At 46.8% G+C, this 15,831-nt stretch overlaps 1 protein-coding gene across 1 annotated transcript in view; it reads left to right on the top strand.

Moving 5' to 3' along the window:
* TYRO3 (TYRO3 protein tyrosine kinase) overlaps positions 1-15,831 on the top strand; it is a 203,089-nt gene that overhangs the window by 119,961 nt on the left and 67,297 nt on the right. The window contains exon 8 of the mRNA XM_033952099.1: positions 4,304-4,446. Coding sequence (XP_033807990.1) covers positions 4,304-4,446 — 143 coding nt within the window. The remainder of the gene's footprint in view (positions 1-4,303; positions 4,447-15,831) is intronic.

Here is a 15,831-nt window from a genome sequence, read left to right as displayed (position 1 = left end):
ACAAACCGTGCATAGCCTTGCGCGGTATACGCGTGAGCGCGCTATATAAAATTTTTTTTACATAGTTCCCCCCCCCCACGCACCCCCACCCGGAAGGACCGCTCGCACGCACTCCCACCCCCACCCTGAAGGACCACTCGCACCCCCACAGCCTCCCGACCCCCCCATCATGTAGAAGCTCCTACCGGTGTACTGCTGCTTCCTCTTCCGGCGGTTCGCCCTTTCTCTAACGTCAAGCCCTCTTGCTCCGCCGATTCCCCGACACGATCGGGGCAAGAGGGAGCTCAAGTTCTCTTGCCCCAGTCAACCGCGGCACCCCCGACACGATCGGGGCAAGAGGGAGCTCAAGCCCTCTTGCCCCTGCCAACGGCGGCACCCCCGACAAGATCGGGGCAAGAGGGAGCTCAAGCCCTCTTGCCCCCCCCCACACGATTGGGGCAAAAGGGAGCCCAAGCCCTCTTGCCCCGCCGACTCCCCAACTCCCCGACAATATAGGGCCAGGAGGGAGCCCAAACCCTCCTGGCCACGGCGACCCCCTACCCCCAACCCGCACTACATTACAGGCAGGAGGGATCCCAGGCCCTCCTGCCCTCGACGCAAACCCCCCCCCCCCCAATGACCGCCCCCCCAAAGAACCTCCAACCGCACCCCCCAGCCGACCCGCGACCCCCCTGGCTGCCCCCCACGACACCCCCACCCCCCTTCCCCGTACCTTTGTGTAGTTGGCCAGACAGACGGGAGCCAAACCCGCCTGTCCGGCAGGCAGCCAACGACGGAATGAGGCCGGATTGGCCTATCCGTCCCAAAGTTCCGCCTACTGGTGGAGCCTAAGGCGCCTGGGCCAATCAGAATAGGCCCGGGAGCCTTAGGTCCCTCCTGGGGGGCGGGGCCTTGGGCACATGGTCGGGTTGGGCCCATGTGCCTCAGGCCCCACCCCCAGGAGGGACCTAAGGCTCCCTGGCCTATTCTGATTGGCCCAGGCGCCTTAGGTCCCACCAATAGGCGGAGCTTTGGGAAGGATGAGCCAATCCGGCCTCATTCCGTCGTTGGCTACCTGCCAGACAGGTGGGTTTGGCTCCCGTCTGTCCGGCCAACTACACAAAGGTACGGGGAAGGGGGTGGGGGTGTCGTGGGGGTCTGCCAGGGGGGTCGCGGGTCGGCTGGGGGGGCGGTCGGAGGTTATTTGGGGGGGCGGTCGTTGGGGGGAGGGGGGTTTGCGTCGAGGGCAGGAGGGCCTGGGATCCCTCCTTCCGTAATGTAGTGTGGGGTGGGGGTATGGGTCGCCGTGGCCAGGAGGGTTTGGGCTCCCTCCTGGCCCGATATTGTCGGGGAGTTGGGGAGTCGGCGGGGCAAGAGGGCTTGGGCTCCCTTTTGCCCCGATCGTGTCGGGGGGGCAAGAGGGCTTGAGCTCCCTCTTGCCCCCATTGTGTCAGGGAGTCGGCGGGGCAAGAGGGATTGACGTTAGAGAAAGGGCGAACCGCTGGAAGAGGAAGCAGCGCAGGCGCAGGGCTCACGGAAGGGCCGGGACCGCCAAGAGAAAGCAGCAGGACACCGGTAGGAGCTTCTACATGATGGGGTGGGGGGTCGGGAGGCTGTGGGGGTGCGAGCGGTCCTTCAGGGTGGGGGTGTGGGTGCGGGTGGGAGTGCGTGTGAGCGGTCCTTCAAGGTGGGGGTGCGAGCGGTCCAGCGGGGGGTGAATCGGACTTGGGGGGGGGGCCATCAAGCTTTCAGGGTGGAGACAAGACTTCAAGGGGGAGAGGAGAGTCGGGGCGGGCGAAAGGAGACTCGGCCAGCATGCGCGGTATACGGGTGTGCGCGGTATATAAAAATTTCTGTACATAAATTTGTGTTTTCCGCGCGCTATACCCGTGTGCGCGTTATCTACGTGAAAATACGGTGTATATATATATATATATATATATATAAAATATACCTGATCTGCACACATTTTTGACACAGGTATTTAGGCCTGGTTTTTCTTAGTCTAAATGTTATGCTGCATACATCTGCTAAGCTCAATTCTATATATAGTAAGTGCATTTTACAGAATCGCACTAAGCACTGTTCTGATCAGCACTAATATTTTAGGCATCATTTATAGAATTTGGGGGTAAGTACAAATTGTCTGACTATCTTTTGTTTCTATTTTCTTGATCTTTAATTTTAAATTGTACACCATTCTGTTGTGCTCCATAGGAAGGTGGTGTGTCAAGTCTTATTAAACTTAAATTTAAATTCCTTAGCTGCAATTGCACATGCAGTTGGCATTTACAGAATAGTAGTGTAAGTCCACAGTTAGGTGCTTAACTTTTGGTACAAACACGCCAGCTCAATGGCTGGTGTAAATACTTGCATCTAACTTGTTGTAAGTTAAGTACATAACTAATTGTACATATGCGTACAGGTTATAGAATACTAGGTATCCCCTGACCCATCTATCCCCCCTCCACACCTACCTTGCAGTTACATGCTGTAGATTTTGCATGCGCATTTTGTAAAATACTGCCAGTTAGCAGCAATTATAGCCAATTGTTGCTCATTGACATCAGTTAACATCTCATTAAATTATGTGCGCAGCTGCCACTATTCTATAATTTGTGCACAAAATTTTATAGCAATGGTCTTCAAGCTTTTTCCTGTAAAGGGCCTTAGTGTGAATATGAAAAAGCTGTAAGAGCCATCAAAATGGTTCAAGCTTACACATGCTACTAATTTTGTAAACCGTCTTGACCTGCTTGTTCAGACTGGGTATTAAAAATTATTATAAATATTGATTCTACAACACATCGAGGATACAGTAAACTCTGTTAACTGGCACCCATGGGGATTGATAGATGCCGGGTAAATGTAGTTTCTGGATGCTTGAATTACTATTAAAAATAGGCCTAACTAATACTATACCCCATACTATGCCATACCATAAACTGTTCCACACAAACTACTGGACATGTGGTTGGCAAAGCATGGGCGTACTCAGCTGTGGCATGTCAAATTCACACTTTAATTTTCACTAGAAACTGATCATATTTTCATTTTTATTTAAAAGTATTACAGTATTTCTTTGATTTTTTTTTTTTTTTTTTTCTGGTTGCTTATGTTCCGGTTAACAGAGAGTCTACTGTACATTTTTTTAAAAACTCACTTTATTTTAGATTGTTAACAGAAGCAAATTCCATAAATGAGATACCTGAGTAACACGCTTAGATTGTTTGCAGTTACTTTAGCAAGTGGGCAAGATTGAAATGAACGCATTTACAGGATTTAAAAAGCATTTGATCCAACCGTTTGAGGGCCACATTGGAGGACTTCAGGGAGCCGCACGTTGGAGTCCATTGCTTTATAGAATCAGGGGATTCTGGATAACTTAGCACAGCAAAAAAGCAGTTACCCAGATACTAGTGGTGAATAGGAGTACCGGCAGTTGGTGGTAGAATATTCAAAACATTCAGCATTGATATCTGCATAGCAGCCAGTGCTAAATCTCCATTTGTACGTGGAATGGAGGAGCAGCCTAGTGATTAGAGCAGTGGGCTGAGACCCAGGGAAGTCAGGATCAAATCTTAACTGCTGCTCCTTGTGGTCTTGGACAAGTGACTTAACCCCTCCATTGCTTCAGGTACAGAATGGTATTGTAAGTCTTCTGAGGACAGAAAAATATCTAATATACCTGAACGTGATTTACCTCAAACTATTGAGAAAGTCATGAGCTAAATCCAATAAATACTGATTAAAGAGTTTAAATTTTAACTCAGTAGTGAATGTGGATTGCACTTAATTATTGTCAGGAAATCAATCATATCCTATCTCTTTGACAAATTCCTCTGACCCCCTTCCCCCCCCCACACACTGCCTTATAACCCTGCCTTTTATCTCCGACATACCTCCGGATCCCCTGACCACTCCCTACTCGCTAAGCTATGCTGACTGACTTATTTGTAACATCACTGTATATGTACAGTCTCTTACTCTGTTAACCGCTCTGAACTGTTATAGTACTGCAATATACAAAAATAAAGTTATTATTATTATTAATTATTGTGAGAATCTGTGCAGAAGGCCTTGTGCCACTGTTCTTGTAGTCCTTATCCAAGCATAGAAGTCTGATGGCTGCTTCAGTGGTCTCTAGAAATGGAGCCAGAGCATTAAAAAGTTTGTTGAAAACTTTCATTTAAGTAGTGACCATTATTACCACTTTGAACTCATTTTACCACTACTGTGGGAAGGTGTCATAGACTGAAACTTTAACAGGAGAAATATTGCTTGTAGATGGTAACTGAATGCCTTGGTCTGACTTTGTCTTCAGCACCCAGCATTGCTCCACTGAACATCCGTTTAGTCCAGGAAGACTTTGGCCTATTTTTGGAATGGGAGGAGGTGGCTTCTAATGTGGAGAAGGAGGGTCCCCTGGAGTACAAACTGCATTGGATTCAAGACAATGGTACCCAGGTATCTTGTGAAAGAAATGCATTTATAAATCAGTGATAGTATAGGGCCCAGGGCCTAATCAAGGATATGTTTGAATAATAAAAGTAAAAACCAAGTTCTGGAACAATTTGTTTAGCCTTCTGTTACAGGCCCAAATAGGCAGTAAGTATTGCAAATGGAAAAGAAATTGGATGTAATTGGTATCTCTTTCCATTACTCAGTTTATCCCAGGACAAGCAGGCAGCATATTCTTGACTGATGGGTGACGGCACCGACGGAGCCCCGGTACGGACAATTTTAGAGTGACTGCACTCTAAGAACTTGGAAAGTTCTAGTAGGCCGCACCACGCACGCGCGAGTGCCTTCCCGCCCGACAGAGGCGCACAGTCCCCAGTTTCTTAGTTTCCGCGGTGCTAAGAAGTCGCTTTTTTCAACGGCTGTTGAAATTTTTTCCTTAACGCCTTCCCGCTCGCGAAACCTTTTTGGAAGTTTTTTTCCCTTCATTTCTTTTCTTTATTTAAAAAAAAAAAAAACAAACGTTTACTTTTTATTTTTCTCGTCATTTCGGTTTTGCCCAGGCCTCGGCCTTCGATTTGGCAGAAGCCGTTTTTACTTTCATGCTCCCCCAGCCAGGGTTCAAGAAGTGCCAGCGGTGTGCACGGCCTATATCCCTCACGGACCCGCACAACTGGTGCTTACAGTGCCTAGGTCCTGAACATCAGGCTTCCACCTGCACCCGCTGTGCCACGTTAAAAAAACGTACCTTAAAAAATCGCCAGATACAACAGCGATTACTTTTCGGTGCCGAAATGTCCGATCCTGCGTCATCGACACCGGCTTCGGCTCCATTGCAGTCGGCACCCACTTCGTCGACACCGCGCCGGCGTCGCAACACCCAGGTAAGCCGGCTAAGAAGCCTTCCCCGCTGGAGCGTCCTCCGGTCTCGATTGCAGCGAGCCCAGTCCTGCCGACCGTGAGGCGCCCGCGAAAGCGCTCCGCCCCTATCGAGGTGAGTCCCTCGACCTCGGGCTCCTCATCTTCGGGGCGTCGAGCGGCACCGCAGGTACCACAAAAGAAAAAGGCGGTACCGGTGCCTTCTTTGGATGAGCGTATTGCAGCTATCCTACAAGTGCAGCTCAAGGAGCAGTTACAACAACTCCTTCCTGCTCTCTTGGCACCGAACCTTCCGGTCCCGGTCCGGTCTGAGCCACCGGTACCGGCAGTGGAGCAGCCCCTACTGTCAGCATCCACTGTTTCGGTACCAGTTCACTCGGCTTCATCGGTATCGATGCCAGTCCTTGCACCATAGCCAAGAGCCCAGCATCAGTCGGTGCAGACTTGGGCACCATTGCAGTCGGTAACATCTCCTGGTACCGTATCTATGAGGTCGGGTAAGTCAGCACGCAAATCCCGACACCTAGAACCCTCTACTCCAGAGTCTCGGGACCGCGGCTCCCATATTAGGGACCCTGATCTGTGGGGTGACTCCGAAGAGCCTTTTCTTTCTGAGGGTGAGTGTTCTTCGGATGAGGATGATCCTGCTATTCCTGATCCATCCTCCAAACATGATTCCACATCTTTCACTTCTTTCTTGAAGGACATGTGCGAATCTCTTTCCATTCCTTTGGAGGCTGAGTCTAAAAAATCCAAGGCCTTTTTTGATGCCCTTGACTTTGACCAGCCTCCAAAGGAATTTTTGAAACTCCCTCTTCATGACATCTTGAGGGAAACTTTCTATAAAAACCTAGAGACTCCTTTAACTATTCCAGGAGCTCCCCGCAAATTGGATTCATTATACAAAGTAATCCCTATTCCTGGGTTTGACAAGCCACAGCTTCCCCATGAATCTCTGCTTGTGGAATCTACGCTTAAAAAGTCTGCGGGGACTAGTGTATATGCTTCTGTCCCTCCTGGCAGAGAAGGTAAAGCCATGGACAAATTCGGTAAGAGATTATACCAGAATGCTATGCTCGCTAACAGATCTGGTAATTATGCTTTTCATTTTTCTTTTTATCTCAAGCATCTCCTTACCACCATGGCTTCCTTTGAAAAGTACCTTCCTGAGCGGAAACGACAGGCTTTTCACCACTGTTCGTCTTCTCTTTTCCAGCTCCGTAAATTTATGGTAAGATCCATTTACGATACCTTCGAACTTACCTCCAAAGCGGCGGCCATGTCTGTGGCCATGCGCCGCCTTGCCTGGCTGAGAGTATCCGAGCTTGATGTTAACCATCAAGATCGGTTGGCTAATGCTCCATGCCTGGGGGATGAGCTCTTTGGGGAATCCATGGACTCGACCACCCAGAAGCTCTCCGCCCATGAGACACGCTGGGATACTCTCATCAAAACAAAAAAGAAGACTCCACCGGCACGGTCTTTCAGACAGCAGTCGGCCTACCAACGCCGTTATGTGGCTCGTCCATTGCCATCAGCTCCCCAGCAACCTAGGCGTCAATGTCAACAACAACGACAGACTCCTAGACCACCGCAGCAACAACCTGTGAAGCCGCCTCCACAGCAGAAATCTACACAGCCCTTTTGACTTAATTCTCCAGGGCATAGCCAGCGTCACCACATCTACCCACCTACCTCAACCTATAGGTGGCCGTCTCACTTTTTTCCTCAGCCGGTGGGAAGTTATCACTTCGGACCAATGGGTCCTCAACATCATTCGCCATGGCTACTCTCTCAACTTTCAGACAGTTCCTACCCTAAGTCTGCCAAGAGAGTCTGCTTTGAACACTCCTCAGTCTTCTCTCCTTCTCCAGGAGGTTCAATCCCTCCTCCTTTTGAACGCCATAGAGGAAGTTCCTCTAGATCAAAAGTGACAGGGATTCTACTCCCGTTACTTTCTACTCCCCAAAAAAACAGGAGATCTCAGGCCAATTCTAGATCTTCGCGATCTCAACAAATGCTTAGTCAAAGAAAAATTCAAGATGCTTTCTTTAGCCACTCTTTACCCTCTTCTCAATCAAAATGACTGGCTATGCTCCCTCGATCTCAAAGACGCATACACTCACATACCGGTCAATCTGACCTCCAGACAGTACCTCCGTTTCATGATCAATCACTGTCATTACCAATACAAGGTGCTGCCCTTCGGCCTTGCCTCCTCTCCACGAGTGTTCACCAAATGTCTGATTGTGGTGGCTGCCTTTCTACGCTCTCACCACCTTCAGGTCTTTCCTTACCTGGACGATTGGTTGATAAAGGCCAATTCATCTCAGACAGTACTCCTGGCCACCAACCAGACCATCCTGTTTCTCCAACTTCTGGGGTTCGAGATCAATCTACCCAAATCTCATCTCATCCCCACTCAAAGACTTCAATTCATTGGAGCGGTGCTGGACACAGTCCTCATGAGAACGTTCCTGCCGTCCAACCGTCTTCATACTCTTCAATCTCTATGTCAGCAGGTACTTCCACAACGTTCCATCTCTGCCAAGCAAATGATGATACTCTTGGGTCACATGGCCTCCACAGTTCATGTCACACCCTTCGCACGTCTTCACCTGCACACTCCTCAATGGACCCTAGCTACCCAGTGGTCCCAAGTGACGGATCCTTGCTCACGACACATATCTGTGACATCATCTCTTCGTCAGTCTCTACAATGGTGGTTGATATCCTCAAATCTCTCCAGAGGTCTTCTGTTCCATCTACCTCCTCATCAACTGGTCATCACCACCGACGCCTCCCCTTATGCCTGGGGAGCTCATTTGAACGAATTCCAAACTCAAGGACTTTGGACAGCCCAGGAAATGAAGCATCACATCAATTTCCTGGAACTCAGAGCGATGTTTTATGCCCTCAAGGCCTTCCAACATCTTCTCTTTCCTCAGGTTCTCCTGCTGTGCACAGACAATCAAGTTGCGATGTACTACATCAACAAGCAGGGTGGGACAGGCTCTCGCATCTTGTGCCAGGAAGCCCAGAAGATTTGGGCTTGGGCCACAGATCACCACCTATTCCTGAAAGCTATCTACATTCAGGGAGAACAGAATTCTTTAGCGGACAAGCTCAGCAGAATTCTCCAGCCTCACGAGTGGACACTCGATCCTTTAACTCTACAGTCCATCTTCGCTCAGTGGGGCACTCCTCAGATAGACCTCTTTGCAGCTCCTCACAATCACCAGCTGCCTCTATTCTGCTCCAGACTCTACTCTCCTCACCGTCTGGCAGCGGATGCATTTCTCCTCGATTGGTCCAATCTGTTCCTGTACGCTTTCCCTCCTCTGCCTCTCATGTTACGAACCTTGTTCAAGCTCAAGAGGGAGGGAGCCACCATGATTCTGATTGCTCCGAGGTGGCCCAGGCAACATTGGTTCTCCCTTCTACTTCAACTCAGTTCCAGGGAACCTTTTCTTCTTCCACTGTTTCCTTCTCTGCTTACACAGCATCAGGAGACCCTTCTACATCCCAACCTCCAGGCTCTGCACCTGACAGCTTGGTATCTCTCGGGCTGACTTCTCTTTTGTCTCAGCCCGTTCGTTCCATTCTAGATGCCTCCAGGAAACCAGCCACTCTGCAATGTTACCATCAGAAGTGGACACGATTTTCTTCCTGGTGTCTTCTTCATCATCTTGATCCCACTTCCCTGGCAGTGGAGCCATTGTTGGATTATCTGCTTTCTTTGTCTGACTCTGGCCTTAAGTCTACCTCTATCAGAGTCCACCTCAGTGCCATTGCTGCTTTTCATGAGCCGGTTCATGGAAAACTTCTCTCAGCTCATCCCCTGGTGTCCAGGTTCATGCGGGGTCTTTTCAATGTGAAACCACCTCTTAAAGCCCCTCCTGTAATCTGGGATCTCAATGTGGTTCTTTCCGCCTTAATGAAGCCTCCATTTGAACCTTTGGCTACCACTCCTTTCAAGTTTCTCACTTGGAAAGTGCTTTTCCTTATTGCTATTACCTCTGCCAGGAGGGTCAGTGAGCTACATGCACTAGTTGCAGATCCACCTTTTACGGTCTTTCATCATGACAAGGTGGTTCTGCGTACACATCCAAAGTTTCTCCCTAAGGTTGTCTCTGAATTCCATCTCAACCAATCCATTGTTTTGCCTGTCTTCTTTCCGAAACCTCACTCTCATTCTGGGGAACAGGCTCTGCATACTTTGGACTGTAAGAGGGCTCTAGCTTACTATCTAGAGCGTACGAAACCCCACAGATCAGCTTCCCAACTCTTTTTGTCCTTTGATCCGAATAAATTAGGACGTCCTGTTTCTAAACGTACGTTGTCTAATTGGCTAGCAGCGTGCATTTCATTCTGTTATGCTCAGACCGGACTGACACTGGAAGGTTCTGTCACGGCCCATAGAGTTCGAGCGATGGCAGCATCTGTAGCTTTCCTCCGTTCCACTCCTATTGAGGAAATCTGCAAGGCTGCTACTTGGTCCTCAGTTCATACTTTTACATCTCATTATTGTCTGGATGCATTCTCCAGACGGGATGGACACTTCGGTCAATCTGTTTTGCAAAATTTGTTTTCCTAATGGCCAATCTTCCCTCCATCCCTCTTTTTGTTAGCTTGGAGGTCACCCATCAGTCAAGAATATGCTGCCTGCTTGTCCTGGGATAAAGCACAGTTACTTACCGTAACAGGTGTTATCCAGGGACAGCAGGCAGATATTCTTGCGTCCCACCCACCTCCCCGGGTTGGCTTCTTAGCTGGCTTATCCTAACTGGGGACCGCGCGCCTCTGTCGGGCAGGAAGGCACTCGCGCGTGCGCCGTGCGGCCTACTAGAACTTTCCAAGTTCTTAGAGTGCAATCACTCTAAAATTGTCCATACCGGGGCTCCGTCGGTGCCGTCACCCATCAGTCAAGAATATCTGCCTGCTGTCCCTGGATAACACCTGTTACGGTAAGTAACTGTGCTTAGTGGCAGAGTACTGAAGTTACAGAAAAATTAGGACTGCATTTCGATTACATTTTTAAATTGCATTATTAAAGGCAGGAGTGCAGTCAATTGGGGAGACAGGGGTGGACAGAAGAGGCCTTGTATTTCCTCTCCCACCCCCTCCCCATATTAGGTGTCATATTTTTGCTGGCGGGAATGCCAAAACCTCATGAGCCAAAGAAATCTTCTGTCCGAGCCACATCCTTCCTCCTCGTACTGCCTCAGGAGGAAGTTTGTGCCATATCTCTAGCCACTGAAACCGACACTCCCCCATGCATGAACCGAGCATGCTTGGAGAGTGGCAGCTTCAGCGGCTGGATACATGCCATTGGGGGTCTTATTTAGAAAGTTAGTACCACAGCATTGTGCCTCAGCTCTGTTTTGCTAATGTTGGATTCTATTCCTTATTACAAAAGCAATGACATCATAAGGAATCCCACATTTTGATCTTTTAAATAAAGGAAAAATATGCCCTCTTGCTATGCAGCGTTGTTTAAACTGGATAGATGCCTTAAAATAACTCATCTTGGCACTAACTATGACCCAGGATCCGAGTCTTCAAACATAATTAATACTTCTGTACAGTCCAGAGAATACTTCCATAAGCAGCCCTTCATTCATTACACATTGCTACTTAATGCTAGGGCCATATTCATTGAAGATTTATTCCACAGTCGCAGGAGTCCTCTTTTGAAAAAGACCCCCAAAGTGCATGGGTTCTCTGACTTGGATAATGAATGAAGAATAGTAATAATAATTTATTTATATGCTGCCATACCGGGAAGGTTCTAAGCGGCTAACAACTGGAAAGCAGGACATGCAATTCTAATAAATACATCAAAGATAAAATAAACATATAAATAAGATGAATAAAGTTAAAAAGACGTGTTAAAAAAGTAGAGAACATTAGGATACCAGCCTATCGAATAGTTGTGTCTTTAGCAATTTTCTAAAATCTAAATAAGAGGAAGCTTCTAACATCATTTTGCCGAGTCATGCATTCAACTTGGCAAACTGAAATGAAAAAGTTCTCTCAAGGAACCACTTATAGGGACAAGATTTTATGGAAGGATATGTAAACAGATGTACTCTCCGTGTATTCTTGTTAACGTGACTCAAGATAAAATGAGGGAGCAGATAACCTGGTGACATACCAATGACTACTTTGTAACAGATGCATGAGAACTTAAACATTATTATTATTATTAGGATTTTATATACCGCCTATCAAGGTTATCTAAGCGGTTTTTACAATCAGGTACTCAAGTATTTTCCCTCTCTGTCCCGGTGGGCTCACAATTTTTCTAATGTACCTGGGGCTATGGAGGATTAAGTGACTTGCCCAGGGTCACAAGGAGCAGCGCGGGGTTTGAACCCACAACCCCAGGGTGCTGAGGCTGTAGATCCAACCACTGCGCCACACACTCCTCATAACTTGAGATTCCACTGGCAACCAGTGCAGTTTTTGATAGAAAGGAGTAATATGCTCCCATTTTTTAAAACCATAAATGAGGTGAACAGGAGTACTCTGTACTACTCTTAATTTTTTAAGAATTTTCTTACAAGCCCCTACATATACAATATTACAGTAGTCAAGAATATTTAAGATTGAAGATTGTACCAGCAAACGAAAGGAAGCTTCGTCAAAATATTTCTTAATGGTACGGTTACTGAGCACTGAAAAGCATTTCGTAATCAATAAATTGGTATGTTTATCCAGCGTTACTCCCAGTATTTTTATGGATTGGTCTATATCATAATCCTAACCATTCACATGTATCTTTGTTTCTTTGAGCTTGTCATTGGACGATGCTAAAAAGAATTTGGTTTTTTCCTTGTTTAGTTTCAGTTTAAAAGCCATCATCCAGAGCTCAATCTGGCTTAGGGTGGATGCAAGAAGACTTGTGAACTCTGGAGTCAGACCAGTAAATGGGATGGCAATAGTAATGTCATCGGCATAAATGTAAAACTTGAGTTTTAAGCATTGCAGCAGGTTTCCCAAAGAAACAAGATAGATGTTGAACAGAGTAGGGGAGAGAGGGGAACCCTGCGGCACCCCACAAGAATTTTCCCAACGATATGACAAATTGTCATCCTTAAACACCTGGTACGATCTTTTACCCAGAAATCCTAAAACTCATTGGGAGGGGAAGCCCCATCATTTGCAGCACGCGGCCCTTTAGGCAGGAGGAAGTGAGCTTCTTTCCTGCTGTTTGCTCTTCCAAAGGTACCGAGGGTGGGGTGTTCCAGGGATGTGGGACGGGGACCCAGGAATGTTGGGGGGCAGAGATTGGGAAGGTCTGGGATGTGGGGGATGTCAGCATGAGGTCTGGGATGTTGGGAGGATGTAGGAGATGTCAAGGGATGTCGGGGGAAGGGGTGTAGGGCTCCGCAGCTGAGCTGATCCTGGCAGGGGGAATCCCTATCAGCTGAGCTGCCAAGAATCCCCGAAGCTGGCTCAGCTGATGGGGATTCCTTCTGCAATCAGACAAGGTAGTTGGTGGGTACGTCTATAAAACTTGCTTTTATACATTTTTTGCGTGGACATTTTTATTTTTGAAAATGGGCAAAAAAGGTAGATCTCCTAAGGACCAAAACCTTACCTAGCTCGTTTTCAAAAATAAAAGATTGACATTTGGCAACTTTGAAATGAACATTTTTCCTGCTGGGTTTGTGGACATCTTAAACAAAACATCCAACCTCAGACTTAGGCACATTTTTAATTATACCCCTCAACGAGTTTTAGTATTTTTGGGGGAGGGGATTGAATAGTGATGTAAATTTCCTTCCAAATAACCCTCCAGTGCAAGGGAGCCCAGGGAAGAAGGGGGGGGGGTGCCATTAACAATCACTCCCATATCTTTTGAAACATATCCTGTCTAGTATTTTGTTTGAGGGTCCTTAATTTGAAGCTCTGTGATTGGAATTGCAGTCTGTTTGATGATATCTGATGTGAATCATTCTTCTTCACTAATGATGTAGTTTACAGAAATAGTAAATTTAGTAGCCAGTCTTAATTGCGCGTTTTTGTTCTCAGCTCAAGCCTAGAAATAGATTATTCTAGAACATCAGTTAAAACAGTGATCAGCTGTGTAATGCTTCTGTAATTTGAGCCACCTGCTCATTTAAATCTTTGGACTAAAATGACACCTGCAAGAACAGAAGGCGTTTTTCCTTGATTTTTAACTTCACTCTGAGACTAAAGGTAACAGAAGTGGCTGAATTACAAAGAAGGACTATGGAAGCACTCCATTTATGTTTAATACAAATCCCTTTTGAAAAATCAATGAGGACCTCTCTTGTGTGTGCATTTTAGTTGAATTCCAAACTTTTTTTTTTCCTTTAAATTTCTCCTGTATTTGAATTTTTAAACAAGTACATTCAAGCACTTATTAGAGAAAACACAATGGGAAAAAGAGAGAAACAAATTGAAATAACATACAAGAAATCAAGAACAAATTGCATCCTGCCTTTTCTATCCTATGTCAAAACAAAACCATTCATGATGGTACTGTATTAGCTTCCCTATCCAATATTAACCTTTCTAACTGATCTGATTCAAAAAAAGACCTGCTTTAACATCAGGCAAAATAATTAAACACTTGGAAGAAAATTTCAAAAAGAAATTAGCTCCTAAAACTAAAGCCGTGGAGGGGCATAATTTTTTTTTAAAAAACCCATCTAGGACCCCTTTGGGCCTAAGTCAATAGACGCTGAAGTTGGCAGCAGGAAAATGTCCATTCTCAAAAAAAAATCCAAATTGAGCTGCACGTTCAGCAATCTACTCACCCAGACTGCCACTACGTCTATCCCTACACCACATTCCCAACCAAAATATCGCCCAAGTCCCAAACGTCCAAACCCAGACCTTTTAGGAGAAGGGGGGGCCAATCCTTCACCTAAAAGCAGGATTCTGTAACCGGCGTCAGTCAAAAACACTAGTTATATAATCCTGTAACTGCCCCTCCCCCCCTCCGCAACGATCGTGGCAGGAAAGAGGCCTAATTTCTCCTGCCGGCACCTGCCCCCCCTGGCAAAATGGCGATCGCCAGCAGGAGGGATACCAAGCCCTACTGCCAAAGACTGCCCCTGAATCCCCCATGAATACTGACAGGAGGGATCCCAAGCCCTTCTACCGAAGATGGCCCCCGAACTCCTCCCCTCCCCCTCCCCCCCCCCCGTGGCAGGATGGATGCCAAGAAATCCTGCCGAGGACAGCACCCCAAACCCACCCACCCCACGAATACCGGCAAGAGGGATCCCAAGCTCTTCTGCCAAAGATGACCCCCAATACCCCCGGCGAACGCTTGGGATCCCTCCTGCCATTATTGTCGGGGGGGCTGTCTTCGGCAGCTGGGCTTGGAATCCCTCCTGCTGGTTTGGGATTTTGTCGGGGGGGGGGATCGTGATCGCGGCAGGAGAGATTAGGCATCTTTCCTTCCGCAATCATTGCGGTGGGGGGGTAGGCAGGTTGCCCGGGCTGCTGAGCTGATCGTAACAGTCGTCATCAGCTCAGCGGCTCCTATTTGGAACTTGTACCTGTTTTGACTTGGTCTAAGTCAATACGTATAAGTTCCCACTGGACGATTTCCTAGATTTTTGGTTATACTTGCAATACAACAAAGTCTAGGTCGGCCTACCTCCCGCTCTTTCCCCTCCTCTAAAAACGCCTCTTTTTGCTCTAAGCATTCAGAGGCAGGGTAAAGGCCTAAGCTGGTTTTAGATATGTCTGAAACCAACTTTGATTATCGGTACTTGGATGATCTGTCTTTTTGATCATCCAAGTACCGATTTAGGCCACTTTTTGAACTTTTTATTATTATTATTATTATTATGAGACCCTTAGGGTTTAAATGTTTTTCTATTGACTCAGCAGTAGAGGCAGTACTTTATGATAGATATTTAGTATTAGCCTTTCATTTACCCATATTAAAAAAGGGGGGGGGGAGGAAATTAGCACCTCAAGGAGAGAGCAGTCCAAGACTATCTCCAATGAAGTAGCCTGGTCCACCATGTTCCACTGATCTGACCTTGCACCATAGGGAGCTGCTTCTTTTTCACTCCAATGCCAGTCCCATACTGATGATGACGGAACTGGTACATGAACTGGGAGAATGCATCCTCTAACATGGCATCAGTAGCACAGGGTAACCCACATTAGGCTCTCACTCCCCTCTTCCTCCTAATTCCAAACTTTTATAACACTACTTCAGACATGTTCACTCATGAGTGTTACAAAATTAAATCAATACATAATAAAACCCAAATACCACTAATATTTTATTTGGATTTATATCCCATCTTCCCAGAAGAGCTCAGAACAGGTTACAAATTTACATACATAATAAAGCATAACAGCATGCTCTATGTAAAGCAGAGCATGACAGTACGTTTTAGATCATGATATGATAGGACAATACATAGGGCATGATAGTACTCAAAGAATGGCAATATTTAATAGGATATGACAGAACAAGACCTCATACATGAAATCTATCAAGACTTCAAT

The sequence above is a fragment of the Geotrypetes seraphini genome, chromosome 7 (assembly GCF_902459505.1).
Source record: "Geotrypetes seraphini chromosome 7, aGeoSer1.1, whole genome shotgun sequence".
Lineage (NCBI taxonomy): Eukaryota > Metazoa > Chordata > Amphibia > Gymnophiona > Dermophiidae > Geotrypetes > Geotrypetes seraphini.
The sequence above is the reverse complement of the archived record's forward strand: the minus strand, read 5'-3'. Positions and strand labels throughout refer to the sequence as shown.